This window comes from Malaclemys terrapin, chromosome 9 (assembly GCF_027887155.1).
Source record: "Malaclemys terrapin pileata isolate rMalTer1 chromosome 9, rMalTer1.hap1, whole genome shotgun sequence".
NCBI classification, from domain to species: domain Eukaryota; kingdom Metazoa; phylum Chordata; order Testudines; family Emydidae; genus Malaclemys; species Malaclemys terrapin.
The window spans coordinates 81,795,099-81,822,471 of NC_071513.1; the positions used below are offsets into that span (position 1 = coordinate 81,795,099).

Genomic DNA, 27,373 nt, shown 5'->3' on the forward strand with positions numbered 1-27,373 from the left:
AATCTACACACCAAAACTAAAGCATTAACTTCAGTAAACACTGGCACTGCTGAAGTGACAAAAAACAGATATGCACATAGTTATGCAAGGGATTATATAATTGTTCAATGAATTGCAAACATTTCTAGCTTTGAATCACAGACATGGAGATCTCATGATAATTGCCAACTCTAGCAAATTTGGGTCCTCCAGACCAAAAGAATATTGGATTTCTAAATTAATAAGGATTTCAATAAATTAATCTGAATTGTAATTCAGCCTTTAGAACAATAGTGGATATTTGCTTTCAGTCCTTTCATAAAAGTTCATAGTCAAGTGTATTATAACATCTACTACAAAGAAAGGTGGAAAATAAATATGAACACAGAGGGATCTAGTCCTCCATCAATGCAAGACAATAACTTAAATTTGTGGGAGATCATAGGGCTAGATTGCGCTTTTAAAGTATAGGCCTGTGATGAAAATGGTGCGGAGTCTCATTGCCTAGCCCAGGGGAAACTTTACAATGGCGCTTTTCTTCAACAAACTTCCTCTCCACTTCATTATTCATATAATATAGTCACATGACTTATGAGACTTACATAAGCCACCTCAGGCAAGCATTCACTATCCCTGGGGCAAGGTGTTAGTGGGCTCTTGGGATGAAAAGGCAAAAGCTTTTCTTGCTAGACACTGCTATAATAGTTACACAGGCCTTGCTTCATATTCTCATCACTGCCCCCATGCAAGAGGGCCTCCAACTCTTGCCGACTGCAGCTTTTTGGCTGTAAGACTTTTCATGCTTCTCTCTAATACAAAAGTAACTTTCTTTATATGAATGCATGCTTTTTTTTGCTCTTTAGATGCCTGATAAAAACCCACTGAATTATCCCCATTGACTTCAGTAGCCTTTTGATCACGCCCTATAAGAGTGAAAGCATTTGATTAAGGCTTCCCCTTCTTTCCTTTATTTTGGACATTATTTCTCCTCTGTATCTGTACTGGGATATACCTTAATATACAGACAAAAATCCAATATGTGCTTTTAAATATTTGCATGAAAAACAATGTGTTTACATTATTATTATTATGCCAAATTCTTTAATCCTTATCCAGGCCAGGTCTACACTATATCAGTATAACTATGTCGCTCAGGGGCATGAAAAATCCATATCCCTGAGCAACATAGTTATATCAACCTAACCCCCATATAGACAGCGTTATGTTGAAAGCAAAGCTTCTCCCGCTGATATAGCTACTGCCTCTCTCAACATAGGAGCATCTTCACTGACAAGCTACAGTGCCGCAGCTGCATCAGTGCAGGATTTTAAGTGTTGACCTGCCCTCAGTCCCTTGGGAGTTTTGATAGAGCGAAGATGGAGAAATATTTTGCAGGATATTTTGCCTTACTTTTTATTTATTATTTAATACTGATCATCATGATAATACCTGCCTTCATTTTACAGGTGCCTTGGACTTCGGCAATATCACCATCATTTTGGAAAGTAACAGACATTTGAACATAAAATCAAAGGAAAACTATCTTGTATTTATTTAGCGCCATTCATCCTGAGCCAGCTCCTTCCCTCTGAAGCAGCAGTCGCACTTCTCGCCTCCTTGCAAGTGTCCCTTGCAAATAATAGGACAACAGCAGATGAAGGGAGCAAGTTGCTGTTGATTCTACTGCAGCTGGGCAAGAAGTTGGCTCCTGGAAGCATCCATAGAACCATAGTGCCAGGCCTCAGCTGGTGTATAGCAGGGTAGCCCCATTACCTTCAGTGTAGCTATCCCAATTTACACCAGCTGAGGAACCAGCCCATAGACTCCAGAGGATGAACAGACCTATTAACTCACCTACTGCCTCTCCTAGCCAGTGAAGGACTGCTCCCTACAGTGTTTGGGACAGAGTCCTGGTAAATGTGACAAGCAATGAGAAACTTCGCGTGCTAACAGATCTTACCAGCGAATCACAGTAAAGCAGCCCTGTAGCCCTGGGCCTGCTCGAAGAAAAGGTTTACTGTACACTGCACTGCAGTTCTCAGGAAGAAGCCGACTCCCAGGACTCAGGCCAGTCATACGGACTGTATTAAATTTTAATATTTATATTTATTGGAAATATGGGTAAAATGTATCCCTGCTGTAACTCCACTGTAATCAGTGCAGTTTATACCAGTGTGACTGAGTAGAATTTGGCCTAAAGGAGTCATAGCAGTACTGAAACTGTCCCTGTAGATGGGCTAATGTGGTTAAAAAATAGTGTATATGTACAAATCCAATATTAATAATTAATTTTATGTATTTATATTATCATAGCACCCATGAGCCTTAGTCATAGACCTTGACCCCATTGTGCTAGGCACTGTACAAATAATAGCCATTACTCTAGCCCAGCAGTTCTCAAACTGTGGGTCAGGACCCCAGAGTGGGTCACGACCCCATTTTAATGGGGTCACCAGGGCTGGCTTAGATTTGCTGGGGCTCAGGGCGGAAGCCTGAGCCCCACAGCCCTGGGCAGTGGGGCTCAGGTTAAAGGCTCCCTGTCTGGGGCTGAAGCCCTTGGGCTTGGGCTTTGACCCCTTCCTCTTCCTCTGATTTGGTCCCCCTCCTGGCATCGTGTAGTAATTTTTGTTGTCAGAAGGGGGTCGCAATGCAATGACGTTTGAGAACCCCTGCTCTAGCCAAATTCTCACTAAGTCAAATCCTTTCCATAGTTACAATTACCAAGGACAGTAACTGTCAGGAAATTTAGATCTTCTAGAACCCCATTCTATTTACACCCCAGTTCGAGCTCCATTTACATCTTCTTCGTACACCGCAGGCACTGTGACTGCATGGGATACATTTCAGGGAAGAATTTGGCCCATGGGAATTTTGCCTGTATAAGGACTGTGCAGGGACTCAAGGATTTTTTTATGTATGAAATGAAATTAAAGAACTTATTTTAAAAACTACTATCTGGGTGTCTTCAGTTATTACAGGCCACCTGTAATGAAATTGTGGAAGAAAACAATGTCCTTACTCTGAGTTTGAAGGAACAAGCCAGAGGCAGCTTTATTACGAGCAATTGCAATATGCACGGGAGAGTACACACGGGCAGGGGTTCCCCTCCCTAGGCTGGTCTCTGTTAGATAAACAATTAGGGCAAGCATTTATACCTTTTGTTACAGACAATGATCAACAACCACATCTTGTTTATACATATTCCTTCTGATATCTTACTTTTCTCAGCAGTTCCTGCTACAGTCTGTATTCCATTCTTATCTAACACAAGGTCGAAAAACAGTATCTCTTACAGTTTTTTCCACACTCGTTTTCCACTTGCCCAGGCCCTGCCTTGAAATCTCACCTTATTAGAGCTAGTGTTAGCCTGACTCTTACTCTATTCCTAGAAACTAAAATATCTGAGTTCAAATTCCCTTTATCCTTTTCTCTACTTCCACAATATTAATTAATCCAATTAGTTCATATATTGTATTAACTCAAGATGCATCCTACTCAGTAGCCAAGGATTAAAGGCTCTAAAACTAGATATAGCATTTTATGTGCACAAACTCTATTCAGTTCCATATATTAACAAAGAATTTAGGCTAAAGTAAATAACATGGGTATAAAATTGCTGCGGTCACAGAATATGGAAGCCTGTTCCTGAGGCCTGGCTGATGCTAAAGGAGTTAAATGCAGGACAATGTTGTAAACTAGTGCCCCACGAGCTCCACAGTATGTACAAGGATGTTAGTAGAAGTGTCTTTAGCAAACTTGACACCTGTGCTGTGGAGTGCTGAAAGTAGATCACTCAGGCCACTGCAGGAAAGTACTGAGAGAACTACTTCATCAATGGGGTTATTACACCAGTGCTTGTAGTCCACAGTGCAACAGTGCTAGTGCAACAGTCAGCAGCTGTGCTCAAAGCAACTCTACTCCAAATCATTGTGTGATCATCTGTGCACCACTGGGAGCCCTTGAGTGTGTGAATGCACAGTGCATTCCAGGTGTGCCAGGAGGAGCCAAATTTCTCAATAGATTGTTTAAATGTCCTTTTCGTGACTCAACAATTCTATTTGAGAAAACCTAGCCAGAGACGGGGGTTCAACTCTGCTCTGCTACAGACTTCGTCTGTAACCACAAGCAAGTCACTTGAAGAAAAAAGCTAACTCAAGTTAGCTTACAATGAAAAGAGGAACTTTTTCCCCCTCTGCAGGAAACACTGTAATTTACATTTGTGGCAGAATCTCAGAAGTTCCTTTTTTTTTTTTTAAATTATCTTTTGAATAGTCTCCACTATATAAAGAGCTTCTTTATAGTGTATTCAGTAATTGTATGCAGTAATTACAGTTACATTGTCTCTCATTTAGAAACTGGAAATTGAAATGTTTATTCGATATCCAAAAAACTTTTAAAATGACTATGTTAATAGTTACATAATTCTGATTCATTTTGCTAACTGTAAGCTTTCGAGTACTTATTATTTCCAAAAACACGCGTCATTGTTTAAAGATGTACAATCTTTTAGATACTTTGTAGGTTAAAATTTATTAAAAGAATGCAACTTTATATTAAGTCCTATACTGCCCCCTTGTGTACCTGTCTAACATTTAAACAGCTAAAGCTGCCAAAGAAATATATGACAGGTTTCAGAGTAGCAGCCGTGTTAGTCTGTATCCACAAAAAGAACAGGAGTACTTGTGGCACCTTAGAGACTAACAAATTTATTTGAGCATAAGCTTTCGTGGGCTACAGCCCACTTCTTCGGATGCATATAGAATGGAACATATATTGAGGAGATATATATATACACATACAGAGAGCATGAAAAGGTGGGAGTTGTCTTACCAACTCTGAGAGGCCAATTAAGTAAGAGGAAAAAAAAAAAAACTTTTGAAGCGATAATCAAGATAGCTCAGTACAGACAGTTAGATAAGAAGTGTGAGAATACTTACAAGGGGAGATAGATTCAATGTTTGTAATGGCTCAGCCATTCCCAGTCCCTATTCAAGCCTAAGTTGATTGTATCTAGTTTGCATATCAATTCCAGCTTAGCAATTTCTCGCTGGAGTCTGTTTTTGAAGCTTCTCTGTTGCAAAATTGTCATCTGCAGGTCTGTCATTGAATGACCTGACAGGTTAAAGTGTTCTCCTACTGGTTTTTGAATGTTATGATTCCTGATGTCAGATTTGTGTCCATTAATTCTTTTGCATAGAGACTGTCCGGTTTGGCTAATGTACATGGCAGAGGGGCATTGCTGGCACATGATGGTAGATGTGCAGGTGAACGAGCCCCTGATGGCATGGCTGATGTGATTAGGTCCTATGATGGTGTCACTTGAATAGATATGTGGACAGAGTTGGCATCGGGTTTGTTGCAAGGATAGGTTCCTGGGTCAGTGTTTTTGTTCAGTGATGTGTGGTTGCTGGTTAGTATTTGCTTCAGGTTGGGGGGTTGTCTGTAAGCAAGAACAGGTCTGTCTCCCAAGATCTGTGAGAGCGAGGGATCATCTTTCAGGATAGGTTGTAGATCTTTGATGATGCGCTGGAGAGGTTTTAGTTGGGGGCTGAAGGTGACAGCCATAGCAGTGCCGGGTACCCGCATGGCCCCACAGTATGCCAACATTTTTATGGCTGACTTAGAACAACGCTTCTTTAGCTCTCATCCCCTAACGCCCCTACTCTACTTGTGCTACATTGATGACATCTTCATCGTCTGGACCAATGGAAAAGAAGCTCTTAAGGAATTCCACCATGATTTCAATTTTCCCACTTTTTCATGCTCTCTGTATGTTCCATTCTATGTATCTGAAGAAGTGGGCTGTAGCCCACGAAAGCTTATGCTCAAATAAATTTGTTAGTCTCTAAGGTGCCACAAGTACTTCTGTTCTTTTTAAAGAAATATATATTATACAGTAAGGCAGTAAGGCCTGGTCTACACTGGGGAGGGGGGGAAGGGATCGATCTAAGTTACGCAACTTCAGCTACATGAATAATGTTATTCACGTTGCTGAAGTCACCGTACTTAGATCGTGGTGTCTTCACCATGGTGAGTCAACTGCTGCCACTCCCCCATTGACTCCGCCTGCGCCTCTCGTGGCAGTGGAGTACAGGAGTCAATGGGAGAGTGCTTGGAGATAGATTTATCTAGACAAGACGCGATAAATCGACCCCCACTGGATCGATCGCTGTCCGCCGATCCGGCGGGTAGTGTAGACATACCCTTAGAGGCAGTGACACTAGCAAAACATTGTGCAGTATTTCAAGCTAAATCCTGCATTAAGTGACATGTGCAAACTCAAGTAACTCAGCACAAAACTTAGCACTGCAAATTTTAGCACAAACGTTATTTTAGCACATTCACTACACATAGTTCCACAAAAACCCTTGTGACCTTCCTGCACTACATAGATACCATGGGCGAAATCCTGGCCGCATTAAAGTCAGTAGGAGTTTTGCCATTGACTTCAACAGGGCAAGGATTTCATGAGTACAGATACAGAAGGTGACAGCCATAACTCTTGAATCTCTCTGCTTTGGCTGGTTTAAGTTAGATCCTTGTATTAAATATAAGGATTACTATGATCATAATAAGCAGGATCAATTTTATGACTGGCAGCAACCAGGCCCCAAGCAACAACAGGAGCCCAAACTGCTGGAGGGAAGGGATCAGGTTAGGAGTTATCTCCCAGCCAGATCTGGCTTCAGAAGAGCCAGCTCATGAATCACAAAGCTTGCAAAAACCCAAAATGGCAGGGCCCTAATCAATCACCTACTTCACTTGTACTAATAGCCAGCTCTGAAAGAAACAGCCATCATTTTCACCAGTGTTAAGAGAGAAGAGGGATACACAGGGATTTCTCTGTCCCTGATGGAGTTCATCCCTGTCCTCTTGATATACAAAACCGTAACTCCAGAGATAACTTTCTGAGTCTGAGGTAAAAGTTAATTCTGAAGGGTGGAGGTTTTACTTTGGAATCCACCAGATTCCATCAAATTATATGCTTTCAAATATTTTCCTAGGGAGAATAACCTTGGACCCCTCTGTAAGGAATTGGTTACCCTGTACCCCTTTTATAAGTGGAGAACACTTCCTCACCTTGCTTAGTCCTGCAGCACTTAGTGATTAAAATAGCATATCTAATTTTAATAAACCATACAGACTCCAGTTTTCCACAGTGTGACAAGGTTGGAACTCACCACCGCAGCACCTCCTACCGGTCGTCTTGGGGAATTGGTTCGATCCAGTAGAGCGCCTCCTTCTGGTGGTGTCCCATCTGTCGTCCCGCCTTTGGTTGGCGTGTGGACCCGCATTGCTCCTGACGCACGGTGTCCTCTTCTGGAACACTGCCCTCCGACAGTGTCCCTTTGTCCATTCACACCTCCTTCCGGGGGCTGGATGATCAACAGTCCTACACCTCCAAGTCCGATCCCTACAGCCCGGGATCCGGTGTAGTTTCTGCTGGCCGCTCCCTGCAGCCTATGGCTGGGTGTACTGCCAAGGGGAAAAAGAGGGGGGAGCCAGGCCCACCCACTACTCTGAGTCCCAGTCCAGAGGCCCTCTAGTGACAGCCTCGCTGCCCTCCTTCTCCTTCCTCCTCTGTCTGTTCCTCTGGACCGCTTCCCCAACGGCTCTTCTTCCCGCTAGGCCCTTTCCTTCAAGGCCTGCCGCCGGCCAGGCTACAGAGTAGGGCCTTCTCCCGCTCTCCAAGGTTGGCCTGCACTGCGCTGTCTGTGGTACTGGCCTCCCAGCTCTGGAGACAGACCTTCCCCTCTGAAGGCCTGGGACAGACTAACCGCTCGCTCCCTGAGCAGTCTTTTATATGGCTGAGCCTGGCCCTGATTGGCTGTCCCCAATCTGGGTTCTGATTGGCTCACAACAAGCCCTTCTCTTATTGGCTGCCGGGCTATACAGGCACCCGGGCCTGCCGCAGCCCACACTCTCCGGGCGTGGGGCAGCCGCCCCACCACACACAGCAATTGCCTAGATGACTGCAGCTGTAAAATTATGGGTCTGATTGTTGCCTAAATTACACCAATTTTACACTAGCATAAGTCACTAGGCCTGATTCTCCACTGTGATCCCCAAGGACACTACTCTGGTGGGGTACAGGGGTTGGAAAGCTGATGGGCACTGCCTTTGGGGAACACCCCTAAGACAGAAGGCCTCCTCTGGCTAGTATACAGTAAACATAAGGACCCTGCTTCACTCCCCTTCCCAGCCTCTGCCATACGGGATATGTAAGGGGGAAGGAGGTGATGGGAGGAGATGTTCCTGGGAGGGAAGTACGCATGGCCAGTGTCCTGTGACCCAGAGTTTCTGTTTCCTACGGCCCACATTTAATATAAACCATGGGGAACTCAAGAGGGGTTGGGGTTCTTATGGCCCAGCAACAATGACACTCAGAATCAGAATGACTGATTAGAGTAGAATTACTCCTGCTTTGCCCAACTGTAAGTGAGAGGAGAATCAGGCCTTACATCTTATCATAAATATATTGCAGTGTGTTAGACCATCATCACAGGGGCAGTATGAGTCCACATTAGGTATGTTGTATCATGTACTGGGGCAATATTCAGCCATTAGCTACACCTGTCCAACCCCAGTGATGTCAATGGGGCTGCAGAGATGAAACAGAGCAGTGACTACGGCTCACTTTGAACATATCACAAAAACATGTTTTACTACTGTTAGGTGGTGAACAGCCTTGAGCATGATCCCGACTATGGCCCTGTCTGTACTACCAATACAGTGCTTTTGTAACTAGTTCATGACACTCACCTAACATAGTTACAAAATATACAACTGAGTTGTGTCCACACAGAAACCTTATTCGTAACACAGCCGTGTGTGTGCATTCACACCTACCGCTTTGTTCAACTATTTGTATTGGTGCATTCTGGAAAAAATTGGGCAGCTATCTCCAGTGTCTCAGCAGGGGAATATAGTACCGTGAGTACATGAACACAGAGTGGCACCAGCATCACCTGGGTTCAGTGCACTCTGGGATACACAGAGAGCTGGGAGGAAGGACAACTGGCCTGGGTGGCATGTGTGTGGTGGTGGGGGTATCACGGATATAATATACAAAAGCCGCATGCCAAACCAGTTACAGGAGGACAACTATATGTCAGCCTAGTCTCTGAAAAGGGTGACCCAGTGTTAGCTGCCATGCTTACTGAGTATTAACTATGTTGTGCCATGTCACTAACTACAGTAGTACAAACTTAGTTAAGAGTTACAGCATAGGCAGGACTTTAGGCAGTCTCTATCCCTCCTGTAGCTGAGCTCTACATACTAAGGAACCTACTGCACCTCATTCATTCAAGCACATGCTGTCCATATTGAGAGACAAATGGGAAAATGCAAGATGAACTGGGGAAAATATTGACATTAACAAAAAGACTTAAATGAAAGGTTTGATTATTGCTTTAAAAAACTCTGGACTGTAGATTCAGCTAGTCAAAGCAGTTATCTTGAAAGTCTCCAATACTCATTAAAATATACAGTCATATGAATTGACAAGAAATTAAAAGCACGTTATTCAACACAGGGATGTTCACAAGCCTCTTGGCCAGCTACAAAGCTGCCTACCTAAGGAACACAGCTTTAATCTAGACCTGGTCAGCTACACCAACCAAAAATCCTCCTCCCACGTCCCCCACAGTTCTCTTTCAGCACAAATGGAAACTACATCTCCACCAGGGCCTGACAGTACTGCCTGCTGAACTGCCACTTTACCAGGGAGCTTGCAGTTTAATAGAGCTTAAGTGATCTTGGAGATTTTGGCACAAATTCAACCCTGATATAACTGGGTGCAACACCATGAACGTCAATGGAAACACATCAGTACTGAATATGACTGTCTGTCTTAAACATAAAAGACACAGAATATGACTATGCCCAAAGCATGGGAAAAATTGTAAACTGCAGGATTTTCTCCAGTATTTCTGGCCATCATCAGAAGTATAAAAGCAGAACTTTCCCTGATATGTTTACATGATACCCTTGACCTACACCATCAATCAATACATTTTTATTATAGTAAATTGTAATTAAAGTGGTATGCTTCAACAAGCACTTCCATAACAAACTAATATGCCCTATTATCTTGCCAAGTAAAAACTGTAACTCCAAAACATTAAAAAGCATTACTAAATCTACTTTTTATTATCTACAAGAAGATAATTATTACCTAGTTATGTGCCACTATAAAATTTCAGTTGCATCCAAGTGAAGTAAGAAATGAAAAGAAAACACGCAGCTTACCATGAAATACACCATTGTCCACTAAAAAATGTCTGCAGTACTGCAGACAATTTTTCTTATCCAGGCTCCAATAACTCATTGTAACAAGACTTTCTGCTCAGCATCAAAGACAATTACCCTGCAAAATGAAACAGAATACAATTATAGATAATAGAAAGGTGTCCATCTTACCGCACACACCTTCTCTCTCTATTAAACAAAAAGAAAGACATATCTAATTATTATAGTTGTAATAAAGGTATGTTTATTGGCATTCTTTATGCAAAATAGCCCAACAGCTTTACTCAAAATGCTACAATGACTAGTGTCTGTCGCCTGTCATTCTCAGGATTTCTAATGTGCCCATCTCCAAGATATCTAGGCACCTAAGAACCTATTACAGCACACAACATCCACAGTTTAACTCTCCAGACTATACTAATTCACACCTCAATTTCCTGTCTGCTCTGCAGGATTCCAGCTCCTCCAAGCAGCTTGATTGGGGTGGGGAAGAAGATTCATCTTTGAGCCATTTGTCCCTGTTCACCCACTCCTTAGCTGACCTCTGGAAAAAAGTAGTCAGTCAAGGTGACGCCAAAAACTTCAGGCCATGGCCCCTTTACAGTGGCTCCTCAGCTGACTGACATTCTGGCAGCTGGAAAAATACCCACTCGTGTTAGGACTGAGGGTCCAATCCTGCTCCAGTTGAAGGCAGTGTGGGTTTTCAAGAGCAGCAGGAGCAAGCCTATGAAGAGACTCTTCAAGGGGAATTTACTACAGAATGCTAGCAGTGATAGCCCTCAGAACAGACAGTAACCTTTCTGATAACAGGCCCCAGAAATCTCTCAGAACTTAATAGCTCCAGCAGCCAATTTTGCTTAATCAGTCCATTAATATTTATGAGTCAATTAAAATGAAAATGCACTCTAATCAAATTTTAAACAAAGACAAGCTAAGTGAAAAACGTGTGTAGCTGAGAAAAAAAAATCAGCCCTTCAGTGCTTGTGAGTATTTGGACCACGAGTTAAGTCTTCTGTTCCATTGCTAAAAGAGAAGACAATGTAAACAGTTGGAACTATTATTTTCAGGGATCAGAGGTGATGTCTACACTACCATTTATGTCGGCAAATCTTATGTTGCTCTGGGGTGCGGAAAAAACACTCCCCTGAGCAACATAAGTTTCATTTGCATAAGCGGTAGTGTGCATAGCTGTCCGCGGGAGAGCTTCTCTTGTTGCCATAGCTACCGCTGCTGGTTGAGGTGGTTTTATTATGTTGACAAGAGAGCATAGAACTGCTACATGAATGATCTTACAGCGGCGAGCTGCGTCGGTACAGCTGTGCCGCTGTAAGCTCACTAGTGCAGACATGGCCAGAGAAGATAAAATGTAACTCTTAAAAAGCTGGTGGATATATCTCAAAACAAAGCTTTACTTATTCAAACCATTTTACTAAATTCATTTGTGAAGAATTCCAACCTTTTGTTAATTAGCAATGGGCCTTGCAAAATCCATCCCATCATAGCAGGGCCTGTTAGTACAGACTTGGTTAAGGCTCAACCTGTCAAATAAAGGGGTTTATAGATCTGTCATGAATAGTCCCTTCACAATAGGGTTTGTTACTTACAACATTAAAGATCCAATTTCCAAAAGAGCTCAGCACCACTATTAGGATCACATTTTCAAAAGAGGTCAGCATCCATTTAGGCATCAAATAAGCAGCCAGATTTTCCAAAGTACCCCCCAAGGTGAAAATGGGGGCTGGATGCTAAACACTTTTGATGTGGTCCCAGTCCATGACTAGGACTACTAGGCATTGTAGTAATAATAAAATCTGACCAATTATTTTGGTGCCTCAATGGGATTGTAGCTCTTTTGAAAATTTGGCCTCAATTGTGGTTGCTCAGCATTTGAAAATCTGGCACCACGTAGCCAGCATTCACTCTATTGTCAATCAGCATTAGTATGAGCGAGCAGCAGGCAAACCCAAGAATTTTGACTGACCTCCCTCCAGCTTCCTCACTAAGATACTTATATGGTCCCCAACACCATAGTAACAGAGCTCCATATAATCTTTAATGTACCTATCCTCATCACACCTCTGAGGCAGGGCAATGCTGTTATCCCCATTTTGCAGAGGGGCACTGAGACACAGAGAGACTAAGTGGCTTACCTATGGTCACAGGACATCTGTGGCAAAGCAGGGAACATAACCTAGGTGTCTCAAGTCCTAGGATAGTGCCCTAACCACTGGACCACCCTACCTCTCTAACACTGCAGCCTGCATTTTCTGTGCACCTCTTCTGCACAGTGCACTCCTGAGTGGGGCAAAGTCTTAAGGCAGGCAAGGCCATTGAATTGGCCATATGGCACTAGCAGTCTCTCCAGCTCTCCCACCTCCTCCTCCTTTCCCCATTGGGGTACAGTAAGGAGTCATAATCCAGGCAGGTGCTAAGAAAGGGGAACAGCAGTGGAAGGAGTAATCCTAGCAGTGCAGCATCCTCCCCAGTCTGCAGCAGAGCAGTCCCCTTTGCAGGTGAGGAGCCTGCAGTATGCTCTGCAGCTGCACTGAGTTCCTGCCCCTTTGGATGCGGTCTCTGCTCATCTCATCCCCAGGATGGTGGGTGCCTCCTCTCCCCACAACCATGTGGCCTAAGGAGAAAACTGCAGATAGCAGCCAGCCAGAGACTCCAGCTGGTAGGAGCAGGTGCAGGGAAAGCAGGGACCTCGGCACATTCAAAGAACTTTCTACAGTTTTAGCTGGACTTTCTCTGCCCTGAGCTGAATGGCTGTTTGCTCCACTCTTCGCACCCTCAGTCTCTTCAGTCAGCTTCACTCCTCACCTGACCCCCTTATCCTCCTCTCCTGCTCACTTCCTTCCCTCCTAAGTAAACCCATCTCATCACACACACACCCCGCCCCGGCAAACATGTAACTGCCATCACAAAGTTCACTCTACTTCTGTGTTCCACCTCTTCCCCTATCATGTGTCTGTCTGGTCTTTTTAGATTGTAAACTCTTCGGGGCAGGGAGCGTCTATGACTCTCTGTACAGAACCTAGCACAATGGGGCACCACTCTTGGTTGGCCCTTTGGCACTACTGTAATAAACATGATTAATATAAACAATAATAAAAGGAGCTGCTGAATGCTCATGTCTAGGGAAGGAAAGGGGCTGAGAGGGAAAGGTTCAGTCTGCCAGAAGGAAAAGTGGGAGTCCCCTTCTCCCCGTTTGCTGTGCTTGCATTTTGTGTTTGTTCCAGGTTGAATTTTCCTCCACATGCACAAATGAGTATAAATGCCGTTTTCTGATTCAGACAAAATGCTGCTGCTAAAATAATCTCCTTAGACTATTGCTCTGCAGCCCCCCCAGTCCTTCCAGTTTCCCATCATATCAAGTACAAGCTTCCTGTCTTTACCTTCAAAGCCTGCCACAGCTCTGTCCCCTTCCTATAAACTTGCTCTTGTCACCTAGTTATCACCCTCCCTCCTCCACTCTTCCAGTGCTGCCTGCCTCAACTACCTTCTTCTATGCTCCTCCAGCAAACACCTTCATCCTTTCATCCCCTTTCTTCCATGCTGCCTCTTATCCTGAAACACTCTCTGAACTGATCTGTAAGGCTGCTCCCCCTTCTCCTTCAAATCTCTTCTAGAGACACACTTCTGTCACAGCTCCTACAAGAAATCAGTCACCATTTCATAGCTAGACTGAGGGACTGCTAGGGGAGCTGGCTGAGGGACAGTTGATGTCTTTTACTTATGTAATTACAAAATTGAAAAAACAAATGAAATTTATGTATACATTTTTTATATATATTTAATTGTTTTCCCATCCCCAACCCTTCACACTGTGTCCATCTTCCACCTAGACTATAAGCTCTTCAGGGCAGGGATCCACCACTCTGCTTGTAGAGCACCTACCACAACAGGGCCCAATCCTGATCTTAGTGTTACCATGATATAAACAAATAATTAAAAAGATGAAGGTTTCCATAAAAAGTGTGAAAATTAGAAGTCAGGTCTCTCCAAAACAGCAATTTTAAAAAATCTTGTGATCTTTAAGCCAATCACATAATTTATTTGGGTTTGTCTCATGTTTTTGAAGCCTTGGGGTTGACAACACTGCATATCCCCTAGTAGGAGAATAGGGCCCCAGATTTGATGTGTTGTGTTTTTTTAACCTGAACACACCCTACAGTCTCCAGACCTGAGTCATAAACCTCTTTGAAATGACCATAGGCAAAAGGATGCATGGGTGAAAAAGACTTTGTACAAGCTTGGCTAAAAAGTCACTCCTCCTCTCAGGAAAGCTCTGCATGGCTGCCTGGAAGAGTTATCCACTGTCTCACAACAGCATCCATGGAATGATTAGTTGTAAAAAGCAAATTAAGCAGAAAACACCTCTGCAGCTCTACAAACATTTTAGACCTCACAAAGAGTTTTGTATTTTCTAATTACACATTGAAGGTGTTAAAGATTTTGATGGGTTTTCAGTGCAGGGGGCAATGCTGGAGGGCATTTACACACTATCAGAATTAGAAAACAGATTGTTTGGGAAAATCAAGGAAGAAAACCATGCATAATATTTAGGGAGAAAGAAAAGAGAGAGCAGAAAGCATTTTCTGTGCATAAAATGTTAATTTTTCTTTATTTTTATTATGTGAAGTTTTTGACCCCAATTTTTAAAGGAGTGTTTTGCACATTCCTCTTGGGCATACAAACCTTTAAAAATTTGGGTCGTTGCTACTTCTGGGTTTTTAATCTCATTATCATCCCAAGTTTTTTGTAACTCATTTGATGAATCTTCTGTCTACTTTTTATGATGGAGGAGTCATGACCCTGGGCCCAATCCTGCTATTATTGAAGTCAACAGGATTTTTGCCACTGATTTCATGAACTAGATACAGCACATTTTCATTCCGGGGAGGGGAACAGTTAGTGTGTGTTTGTAAAAAGTTTCGTTCTGTGGGACTCGGGATGTTACTCTGAAGCTGCTGGGTGGGTTGGCATGGGTGAATGGTCTTTGTGTATTGTTGGTTAAAATGTCAGAATTAGCATTGAATAGGTGATAATGCACTTTTTATGCATGCTTCTGTTGTAGTTTTTGTTAGTTAGCCATTCTGTTGCACAAGTGTACTTTGTTTTCTCCCCTGGGGTTTAGTTAGGCAGGTATGTTAGGCCTCTTTACTTATCTTTCAAATTTTGTCTTTACTCTGAAATTGAGTTTTGCTGCCTCTGGGCAATTCTGTGACCAACAGTGATCATTTAAAAACAACAAGGAGTCCTTGTGGCACCTTAGAGATTAACACATTTATTTGGGCATAAGCTTTAGCCCACAAAAGCTTATGCCCAAATAAATGTGTTAGTCTCTAAGGTGCCACAAGGACTCCTCGTTGTTTTTGCTGATATAGACTAACACAGCTACCATTCTGAAACCAGTGATAATTTAAGTCACTTTCCTTTTGATTGCTGTCAAATACTGGTGTGTTCTGATGTGGTCTCTTTCTGTTCTAGCCCAATGTAATAGGTATAAAAGTCTCCCTCGGGAATGTACTAGACAGGTCAGTAGCCTACACTAATATGTGGTTAATTACACTAAAAATTAAATCTGTTAAGATTGTATGGGGTATTAAGCAACAATACCTGTGACTTCTGCTGGTGGTTGTGTTCTTCTATGTCTTTGATTTTTGCCCTTATCACTCATAAATTTTCATTAACACTGTTGAAGTAAAATCACTCTCCTAGTTATAATTAATAAGGAGCCCAACCTGGGAAATTCCGAACCAGGTTTTCCCAAAGTTTGGGGGTGATACAGACCATACTTATTCATGTTACATCAGATTAAAATTGTAGGCTAACGATCAGATAATGAGAAAAAGATAAAACTAAGTCATGTTTTAATTAATTAATTAAGAAAGTACATTTTATTTATCAATCCTTCATCACTAAGATTATGTGAGAAAGAAAAGATAATTTCTTAGCCCTTTCCAGCACCCACAGAGTTCACGTTGCCTGGGGATTTGTAACAAAAATATTACTTCCAATATACATTTAATCTCTTTCAAAGAAATGCTTCAGCCTAGCTTTTATTTTGTGTCCCACGCTGATACAATATCCCCTTTTGTTCTTAGCACAAAGGATTCTCCCACACCACAGGAAACACTTACCAAAAAAAAAAAAAAAGCACTCTTTGCAACATTAGAGATGAAGACAGAATTATAAGGGAAATGCAACTACTTCACATTTGAGAAAATCTTCTAAAAAGTACTTTCATTTTCATCAAACTATTATTTGTATTATGGTAGCTCTGAGAAGCCCCAGTCAGGATCAGGGCCTGGGTACTGTACACTGTACAAACAAAGAGTAAAAGGATGGGCTCTTCTCCGAAGACTAACAAGTATAATGGCAAATACTAAGGGCTCGTCTGCACACAAAAGTTGTTCTTCTTTAACAATACTGGTCTACTTAGGGTGACCAGATGTCCTGATTTTACAGGGACAGTCCTGATTTTTGGATCTTTTTCTTATATAGGTTCCTATTACCCCCCACCCCCATCCCGATTTTTCACATTTGCTGTCTGGTCACCCTAGGTCTACTTAAAGTGGTACAATCCTAATGTGGACTCAGTTATAACAGTATAAAAATGGTTATATCAATACAGTTTATTCTGTACGTGAAGGGGAATAAACTATAGCATTGTTTATACTGGTATGACTGCATCTATACTGGTGGTTGTACCATATAACTTTTTCAATATAAAAACCACACCCATAGTCATTATTGTTACATTAGTACAAAATCTGTGTGTAGTTTAGGCCTAACTTACATAAAACAATCTTCTGAAGTAATCGGTAGCTGGTGCTGTGGTTTAACTGTAATGTCGCTATTTCATAAGAGGCAAAATTCAGGGGTCAGCAGCCCCTGAACTGGCACAAGACTGATCTCTGTTACCGTCCTACCTCAGCAAAAAAGAGGTTATTGTAAGTCAGCAAGAACCCATTCACAATACATTAAGTTAAAAAGTACTTAACATCTAAGCTCAGCTCAGTGATGGATTCTATGAAGCAGCCTCTAGAAATACATGAAGTCAAAGGAACTATTCTTTCAATAAAAATGAATCAACTAAAAGTTGTGTGTGAGTCAGCGAGGGTTATTCTGGTACCTTGAGTACTGTAATTCACAAAGCCTTCCAAGGACAGGGACATTCGCAGACTTCAGCTATGAACACTTGTAAAAGATACTTCACAAAAAGGCATTACCTGAGCAAAACCAATTTATCTTCAAATTCAGTTTGCCAGAACATGTTTATTTTATACAAGAAATTACAGTTTACTTATGTATCCCCTTACCAATGGTTCTACGGTTAGCATTAAATTACAGCTTTAAACCACAGCTCTTCATACAGGAGCTCAAGGGTACACTGACACAGGGGAAGCATAGGTCAGAGCAGCCTTTGAAAAGGCACAATACATGCGCCTCACCCCCTATGATGGCTTTGCTCTGCTGCTGTAGTGTGAAGGCAAGAAGATATCCATGCTCACAACTGATCATTCCTTCCCATAGTAGGCACTGTGAGTATTAGCTAGGTAGGTGCAATGACTGTGAATACAACTAGCAATGGAGGTTTCTGGTTCCCATTCCTCTTCCCCCATCCCTGCCTTCTTGTGCGCAAGACAAATCAGAATCTAATTCCTCACTAATGTGTTATACATCTTGCAATAAAATATATAAGCACTGGATTCAGTACACTGCATTTGAGTGTACTTTATTTACTGGTGTCATTAAAATGTGGACTAGGATCACAAGAGAGTGAGCGTCTGGCATGATTTTAAGAGACATTAAAACTCATTAAAAATGACCCTGAGTTAAACAAGAACAAGAAAGGACAAATGGGAACCGCTGCACCTAATAAGCCATAACCCTAGCAAATGGCATCAGAATTCAACACAATTAAACTACAGATTTCACTATGGGGCTTGCTTCTTGTTAGTTTCAGTTCATGTAATAAAATAATAGTCAAAATGATTAGAATAGATCCACATTTATCCCAATGAAATGGGGGATAAGGAATTTATCTAGATAACTGGAGACATTTTTGTGATGTTGTGCAGTCTATATGGTTTTATTAAAACATGATAATAAGTGAATATAATGTAACTGGGATAGTTTTACAAAAAATATAGTAATAAGTGAATATAACGTAATTGGGATATGCTTCATGCAAAAGGTCTCTTGTAAAGTATCATTACAAAGCTTATAATCTACTGAGTGTGATCATCCAATTTGTATAAATGTACCACTCTTGTATCTAAAACTAGAAATATAAAATATAACTCTGAGGGCCTATTGTAATTATGTAAAGTGTGGGCCATTAATGATGGTTTGGAATCTTGATGACTCCCATTGTCTGCAGATGGCTGTGTTTACCTGTGATATGTGTGTGCTGGCAAGTGAGTAATGAAGTCTTGCAGTGACATGTGATCATGTCACCTGAACTGGAATCCATCTTTAACCTGGTGCTTTTCCAATGGGGGGGGGGGGGGGGTGGAAACCCAGAGGGACAAAGGGGTGGAAGAGAACAAAGGGGAGAGAGGAGCCATCATGAAGAATCCCCTAGTTATCACCTGAGCTGCAACAAGAGCTGTACCAGGGGAAAGAATTGTGCCCAGGCCTGGAAGGTGTCCAGTCTGAGAAAAACTTACTGAAACATCTCTGAGGGCGAGATTATCTGTATTTAGTTTGATTAGACATAGATTTGCGCATTTTATTTTATTTTGCTTGGTGACTTACTTTGTTCTGTCTGTTACTACTTGGAACCACTTAAATCCTACTGTCTGTATTTAATAAAATCACTTTTTATTTAGTAATTTACTCAGAGTATGTATTAATACCTGGGGGAGCAAACAACTGTGCATATCTCTCTATCAGTGTTATAGAGGGCGAACGATTTATGAGTTTGCTCTGCGTAAGCTTTATGCAGGGTAAAACGGATTTATCTGGGTTTAGACCCCATTGGGAGTTGGGCACCTGAGTGCTAAAGACAAGCACACTTCTGTGAGCTGTTTTCAGGTAAACTTGCAGCTTTGGGGCAAGTGATTCAGACCCTGGGTCCGTGTTGGAGCAGACAGGAGTGTCTGGCTCAGCAAGACAGGGTGCTGGAGTCCTGAGCTGGCAGGGAAAACAGAAGCAGGGGTAGTCTTTTGCACATCAGGTGGCAGCTCCCAAGGGGGTTCCTGTGATCCAACCCGTCACAGGTACCTTCTTTGCATTTTGTCAAATATGAAGTGAAAGTGTTCTTAAAACGAACAACATGTGCTGGGTTATCATCCAAGATTGCTAGAATATGAAATATATGGCAGAATGCGGGTAAAACAGAGAAGGAGACATACAATTCTCCCCCAAGTTGTTCAGTCACAAATTTAATTAACGCATTATTTTTTTAACGCGCGTCATCAGCACAGAAGCATGTCCTCTGGAATAGTGGCCGAAGAATGAAAGGGCATAGGAATGTTTAGCATATCTGGCATGCAAATACCTTGCAATGCCGGCTACAGAACTGCCATGCAAACATCTTTTCTCACTTTCAGGTGACGTAAATAAGAAGAGGGCAATATTATATCCTGCAAATGTAAATATACTTGTTTGTCTGAGCGATTGGTTGAACAAGAAATAGGACTGATTAGACTTCGAGGCTCTAAAGTTTTACATTGTTTTATTTTTGAGTGCAGTTATGTAACAAAACAAAATCTACATTTGTAAATTGCACTTTCACATTAAAGAGATTGCACTTCAGTACTTGTATAAGGTGAATTGAAAAATACTATTTCTTTGTGTATCATTTTTACAATACAAATATTTGTAATAAAATAATAATATAAAGTGAGCACTGCAAACTTTGTATTCTGTGTTGTAATTGAAATCAACATATTTGAAAATGTAGAAAAACATCCAAAAATATTTAATACATTTAAATTGGTATTCTATTGTTTAACATTGTGATTAAAAGTGCGATTAATCACGATTAATTTTTTTAATCGTGATTAATTTTTTTGAATTAATGACGTGAGTTAACTGTGATTAATCGGCAGCCCTAATAAAAAGACATATGTTCATAAACAGTGAGAAATAGTCAGAAACAATGGAAGGTGGACTGAGTAAACTCTTCAGGCTGAAGGTTCCTTTTTATTGTATGGAAGCTTTTACAAAGTTATTCCATTTCTAAAATTGTTTGTGTGTGTAAAAAATTAGTTTTGCACCAACATGTATGTCTGTGTACACAAATCAGTTTTGCATCAACGTATGTAACTGCAGCATATCAGTCCTCTGTTAAATACCAGCTAAAGAATACACCTAGTTTTTAATCAACAGGGATTCCTAACCGCAAAAGGTTTGTAACTTGATATCCCTAGAATAGGAGGTTAGAAGAACTTTCTAGTTCCACAGTACACCTCTACCTCAATATAACGCGACCTGATATAACACGAATTCGGATCTAACAAGGTAAAGCAGTGCTCGGGGGGTCGAGGGGGGAACTGCGCACTCCGGTGGAGCAAAGCAAGTTCAATATAACGCAGTTTCACCTATAACGCGGTAAGATTTTTTGGCTCCCGAGGACAGCGTTATATCGAGGTAGAGGTGTACTTGCAGGTTTTCTAACACAAAAAACTGTCCTTTGGGAAGTTTTTCAGGGAAGTAGGTCACTACTTTTGCAGACCCACAATGCACTGGTACAGCAATAGCTGGAGAGAATGCTAGATGTGCTCACAAGGAACCACTTTACACAAACCAGACTGGTTAGTGTTTCAGGAACAAACAGTGCTAGAAATATTCAACCTTGAAGTTTTGCAGTTTACTAGTATCAGGGTTCCCTCCCCACTCTGAACTCTGGGGTACAGATGTGGGGACCCGAATGAAAGACCCTCTAAGCTTATTTCTACCAGCTTAGGTTAAAAACTTTCCCAAGGCACAAATCCTTCCTTGTCCTTGGATGAGTACTGTTGCCACCATCAAGTGAGTTAGACAAAGATTCAGGAAAAGAACCACTTGGAGTTCCTGTTCCCCCAAAATATCCCCCAAGCCCCTTCACCCCCTTTCCTGGGAAGGCTTGAGAGTGACCAAGGTGAGCACAGACCCTTGGGTTTTTAGGACACTAAAAACCCAATCAGATTCTTTAAAAAAAAGAACTTTATTATAAAGAAAAAAATAAAAGAAGCACCTATGTAAAATCAAGATGGAAGGTAATTTACAGGGTAATCAGATTCAAAACACAGAGGCCTTGGCTACACTTGCGAGTTACAGCGCTGTAAAGCCGCCCCCATCGCTGTAACTCACTCCCCGTCCACACTGGCAAGGCATTTGCAGCGCTGTATCTCCGTGGTTGCAGCGCTGCATGTACTCCACCTCTCCGAGAGGAATAGCGAGTATTGCGCTGCCACTGCAGCGCTGCTGTGCCAGTGTGGCCACCCAATGCGCTGTGAATGGCCTCCAGAATTATTCGGCAGTATCCCACAATGCCTGTTCTAGCCACTCGGGTCATCAGTTCAAACTTTACTGCCCTGGCCTCAGGTAACCAACCATGTGACCGACCCTTTACATTCCCCGGGGAATTTTAAAAATCCCCTTCCTGTTTGCTCAGCCTGGCGTGGTGTGGAGTGCTATCAGCAAATCTTTCCAGGTGACCATGCCTCCACGCGCCAAGCGAGCCCCAGCATGGAGCAATGGCGAGTTGCTGGACCTCATGAGTGTTTGGGAGGAGAAAGCTGTACAGTCCCAGCTGCGCTCCAGCCGTAGGAATTACGATACCTTCGGGAAGGTATCAAAGGACATGATGGAAAGGGGCCATGACCGGGACGCCCTGCAGTGCAGGATTAAAGTGAAGGAGCTGCAGAGTGCCTACCGCAAAGCCCGTGACGCAAACAGCCGCTCGGGTGCTCCCCCCGTGACCTGCCGATTCTACAAAGAGCTGGATGTGATACTTGGGGTTAACCCCACCTCCACTCCGAGCACCACCATGGACACTTCAGAACCGGTGGGGGGGGGGGAGAACGAGGAGGAGGAGGAAGAGGAAGAGGAGGTGAAGGAAAACAGGAGTGATGGTGGTGGGCCGGATGGAGACACCCCAGACTCCCTGGAGCCATGCAGCCAGGAGCTCTTCTTGAGCCAGGAGGAAGGTAGCCAGTCGCAGCGGCCGGTACTTGGTGGAGGACAAACAGAAGAGCAGGATCCCGGTAAGTGTTTTTTTTTTTTTCGGGAAGGAATTTTTTCGGTGCGGGCTCTTTGGGAGAGGAGGGTTAGGCATGCATGCCTAGATGCGGAATAGTGCATTGATGTGGTTTATCACATCATGGTAATCGGCCTCGGTAATCTCCTCGAATGTCTCATCCAGAACGTGTGCAATGCGCTTGCGCAGGTTTATCGGGAGAGCCACCGTGATCCTTGTCCCAGCCAGCTAACGTGTCCGCGCCACTGTGCCGCGAGGAGCGGGGGGACCATTGCTGCACACAGGCAAGCTGCATATCGGCCAGGGCGGAAGCCGCATTGCAGTAGAAGACTCTCCCTTGCTTCCCAGGTCACCCTCAGCAGCGAGATATCGGCCAGGACGAACTCCTGTGGAAAATGTTGGGACAGTGTTCAGTGTAGGTGCCCCCTGAAGCTGTTGGCTCTCCCCAAGGCACAGAAACACAGAGGACAGTGCAGCTCTGAAACAATCAGTCCCCCTTACTCACCATTTTGAGGCTCCCGTGGGATATGTGTGCTCTGTTTCGGACGGGAAAATTATGCTATTGTGTAGACCCTGTGTGTTTTCTACTCCTTAAGTGTGGGGGGAATCGTTACTCTGTCTGGTATAAACAATGTTGCCTCTGTTAAATGTTGCATTTTGCCTATACAGCTGCATCAACCTTGAGACCTCAGCCGTCCCTCTTATCGCCTGCTCAGAGACTCCAAAGACTCAGGAAGAGACCGCGAAAAAGCAAAGAAGACATGCTGCAAGAAGTGATGCGGCAATCTAGTAAAGAGAATGAGAAAGCACAGAACTGGAGGGAAAGAGAAAGCAGGATCCGCTAGGAAAACGCAGCGCACCGGCGGCAAAGCACCGCGCACCGGCAGCAAAGCACTGATAGGCTCATAAGCATCCTGGAGCGCCAAGCAGATGCTATCCAGGAGCTGGTAGCCATGCAGAAAGAGGAGCAAAACTATAGAATACTATATTCTCGTGGAGGCCCCTGCGGGGCCCGGGGCAAATTGCCCCACTTGCCCCCCCGGGCAGCCCTAACCCACAGGACAGCATGGCACTTTTACTCTCATATCCTGGAATGTGCAGTGTTGCTGTAGCCATGTCAGTCCCAGCATATTAGAGAGTCAAGATGGGTGAGGTAATATCTTTTATTGGACCCACTTCTGTTGGTAAGAGAGCTTAGAGACAGAAGAGCAAGCTCTTCTTCAGCTCTGTGCAGATCGAAAGCTTGTTTCTCTCATCAAAAGAAGTTGGTCCAATAAAAGATATTACCTCACCCATCTTGTCTCTCTAATATCCTAGAATATGCTGTCACACAATCCAAAGGTTAGGGCTATTCAAATTTCTCTTGCATTTTATAATAACAATATTTGCTGAGAGAATCATGAGTGAGAACAGTGCTGGCCTTACCATGAGGCGAACTGAGGCGGCCACCTCAGGTGCCAGACTGTGGGGGTCGCCATTAGGACCAGAGTGTAGAAAATTGTGTCTGCTGCTGGTGCATATGTATTCTCTCTGCTCTAGATGAACAGAGATGGCGGAGTGTTGTCCTGGAAGAAGGAGGGCACAAGAGACTAGGATGACCAGACAGCAAGTGTGAAAAATCGGGACAGTGGGTGGGGGGTAATATGTTTATGTCAATACGGATTCTTCATTCATACAGCTGCCGCAAATGAAGGCAACCATAATAAATGGAAAGGCAGGCCAACTACACACTAGGTCCCAGAATGTTCAAAAGGTCACTTTCCCAATTGTAGTTTTCAGTTTGTTTATTTCAGACAAGAAACTGGCAAACTGAAATAGCTAAATTGTGATCACGTTGCCTTCCCGTATTTCCCTGACCATCTGTCACATCATAGGGCTATCCAATTTCCTCCAATCTCTTGACACACTGTAAACCCTCCCTCAGAAGCACTTGGGCAAGGGTGCCCCACTTTGCCCAGCCCAGGGCATCCTTAGGAAATTGCTTGGGGGGGTCTAAAAAGGGGGAAATCACAGTTGTGGTCATCTATAATATAGAGGAATGCCCCCCAAACACTACAGGTGCCAGTATGGGATAGTCTATCCCAATCCTAATAGCCTCTATTTAGGATCAAAATGGAAAACTGTATATTGCAGCCAACATTCTCCATAGGTTACAGTTGTGTATCAAAAACCAGGGCAGGCACATTGTAGAACTCCATGGGCCACATTTGGCTCCTAGGCTACCCTTGCTACCTCTGTGTTCTTCATTAATTCCCCTATTTGGAGCCGGTTGGAAAGCCAGTGAAGCTGTATAAGAGCATTTAGCAAAGGTAATGGTCATTTTTCCTACCTGAGGTTAACAAATGGCAACCCTTGAGAGGGTTTTACTTTATTTTAATTTATTTATTCATTTATTTAATGAAACTGTTGTTCTGAGTTACTTCTCTGTTTGCTTCTGGGAGTCCATGAAAAGCATTTGTCAGCACAAATTGTTGCTGAGGAAGGAGTTAGGAAGGATTTACACTGACTCCCCCTGGCAACAGAATCTGAAAGGAATTAGCAGTTGCTCACCAGTCCTCAAGAAGCCTAAAGGGAGTTTGTTTCTCTCATGCTATTTCCGTGCAATATTTCCAAGATGACACACCTCTGCCTCCTCACTCAGCAGGCCCTGCTTCACAGGAGACCTGGCTTGCTCTTGCTGCTTTCCTCAGTTCAGTGGAGTCATTGTCCCACCAGACCCTGATTGCTAATTAAAGGTAAATTTGTAGTGGGGTTTTCCCTCTTGTTTCTCTTAGCATTTGCATATTTTCCAGTTTTTCTGATCCATCTCTGCAGACTGTGGAAAATTCATCTGATAATCCAGCTTGTTCAGTTTTGTTTTGTTTTTTTAAATAAAACAACAGATTGCAGATTCTATGAAAATCAGTATTAAAAGCTCAATGACAAAGTGTTTCTAATCTATACCGAGATTTTCAGCATGCGTGTATGGTAAGAATCCACCCCACCAGCATTGGTCAACCACCTCATTTCTTCATTCATGATCTGTGTTAACTCCTTGGTTTCTGTGGTCTTTGAAGTTTCCACCCAGTTCTTCAAATAGAGAAATGCAGTTTTCCTCTTCAGAAAAGGTAGAGAGGGCTGGGCACCCAAAATCTGTGGATTTCAGAAGAGCTGAGGATCATCACTGCAGAGGTTTTGTGCATCTTCACTGCTGCCTCCCCACCCTTTGTCTGACTAGGATGTATGTAAAGGATTCTCTGACCAACCTGAGTCTACCCTCCATCAGGAGAAACTACACAAGTTAATGCTGACTTGGTCACATCATAGTACCTCACACTAGCTTGCTATCTTGATGGCAGCAGGAGAGAGTCTGATAGAGCACAGCTGATCTCCTAGCCACCTTCCATTTTGTCCTCTTCCTATCCATGGAATTTGAACTCCCTTGAAAGGCTTTCAGTGGGTCATACTGTGGGGGAGGGATAGCTCAGTGGTTTGAGCATTGGCCTACTAAACCCAGTGTTGTGAGTTCAATCCTTGAGGGGGCCACTTAGGGATCTGGGGCAAAATCAGTACTTGGGCCTACTAGTGAAGGCAGCAGGCTAGACTCAATGACGTTTCAGGGTCCCTTCCAGCTCTATGAGATAGGTATATCTCCATATAATATTATTATTAAAATAGAGGGGGAGGATGCTGTGGAGCCAGCTCTTCCCTCTCCCATGTCCTCCTTAGTGGAATATGGGATCCATTCTGCTCACACAGAGGGCAACATTTGGCCCTCCACTATTATTAATTGATATTGCACCATTTGTGCATGAAGCTTCACAAGCAAGTAAAATGACTGGTCCCTGCCCTGAGAAGTTGCCATCTTAATTAGAAAAGACTCCCAGGACAAGAGCACTTCAAAAGTGCTGTGTCAGATAAAAGATAAGACAGTGGTGAATTTCTGTATGGAAAAGTACAGGATAGAATATTACCACCCTCAACCTATAAAGGCACCATAAGAAGTGTCAGTCTCTCATCCTATCTCTAGCAGTGTTCAAACGTGATGCTGCAGAGGAAGGCAAAAAATCCCCACAGTTAAACAATGGTAACAGTACTGCAAAAGCTTCTAATTTTTCCCAAAATAATTAGTTATGGTTTATATCATATTCTCCAATAATATTGAGTTTTTCTAAGGCAATCAGCAAATTTTAAGAGCCACCACTGATGCCAAATATTTAATGCTACAACATGGTGCTGAGGGGGAATGGAAGACCCTAGATAGCCAGAAACACAACATTTAGAGTAGAGCTACAAAAAAATATTCAACCCACACAAAGTCAAACTGACAACATTTACTTTTTTTGCAGATTATCCCACGGGATTAAAAATAAGCATTTCTTCCCCACCCTCACTATCCTTTTGGGGCGCTTTAGTGGAGAATTGTACAGTCTGCTGGTCTGTATACGAGGTTCTCAACAGCCAGATTCTGTATTGATCTAGTGTGGGTAACTTCATAAATGATGGATGGCCAGCACAGCTAGCAAGCAGTGTTGCTAGAGCCAATTGATAGACCCCCATGTGTAGCTGTGAGGCTGTGCTGAGCAAAGCCACATGAGTTCTTTTAATTGTTTTGGATGATATTTTAAGTTTTGCACTAGCAAAATTTTCCAAAAACCTCCTGATTTTGAAACTCAACCTGGCAAATGTACCCAGTTCTGCGCAGCATGTGGGAAGATCAGCAGAGGTCTCCCTTCTCCATGCAGCAAGAAGCTGAACACTTGCATTACAGGAGATTTGGAGGCAGGTTATTTTTTATCTAATGCAAGGGCTTTTTATTATTATTATTATTAATTATTTGTACTGTACTGTATTAATTATTTGTAGCACCTAGAAGCCCGACCAGGACCCGACTGTGCTAGGCACTGTACAAATGGAACAAAAAGATGGTCTCTACCCCAAAGAGCTTATTGTCACATCCACTAAGAC

The 27,373-nt window shown here is 42.9% G+C and overlaps 1 protein-coding gene across 1 annotated transcript in view; it reads right to left on the reverse strand.

Moving 5' to 3' along the window:
* The window catches only part of PLCH1 (phospholipase C eta 1), a 172,355-nt gene that overhangs the window by 132,826 nt on the left and 12,156 nt on the right, over positions 1-27,373 (reverse strand). The window contains exon 2 of the mRNA XM_054040926.1: positions 10,231-10,348. Within this exon, the coding sequence (XP_053896901.1) occupies positions 10,231-10,309 (79 nt within the window). The 5' untranslated portion in view covers positions 10,310-10,348. The remainder of the gene's footprint in view (positions 1-10,230; positions 10,349-27,373) is intronic.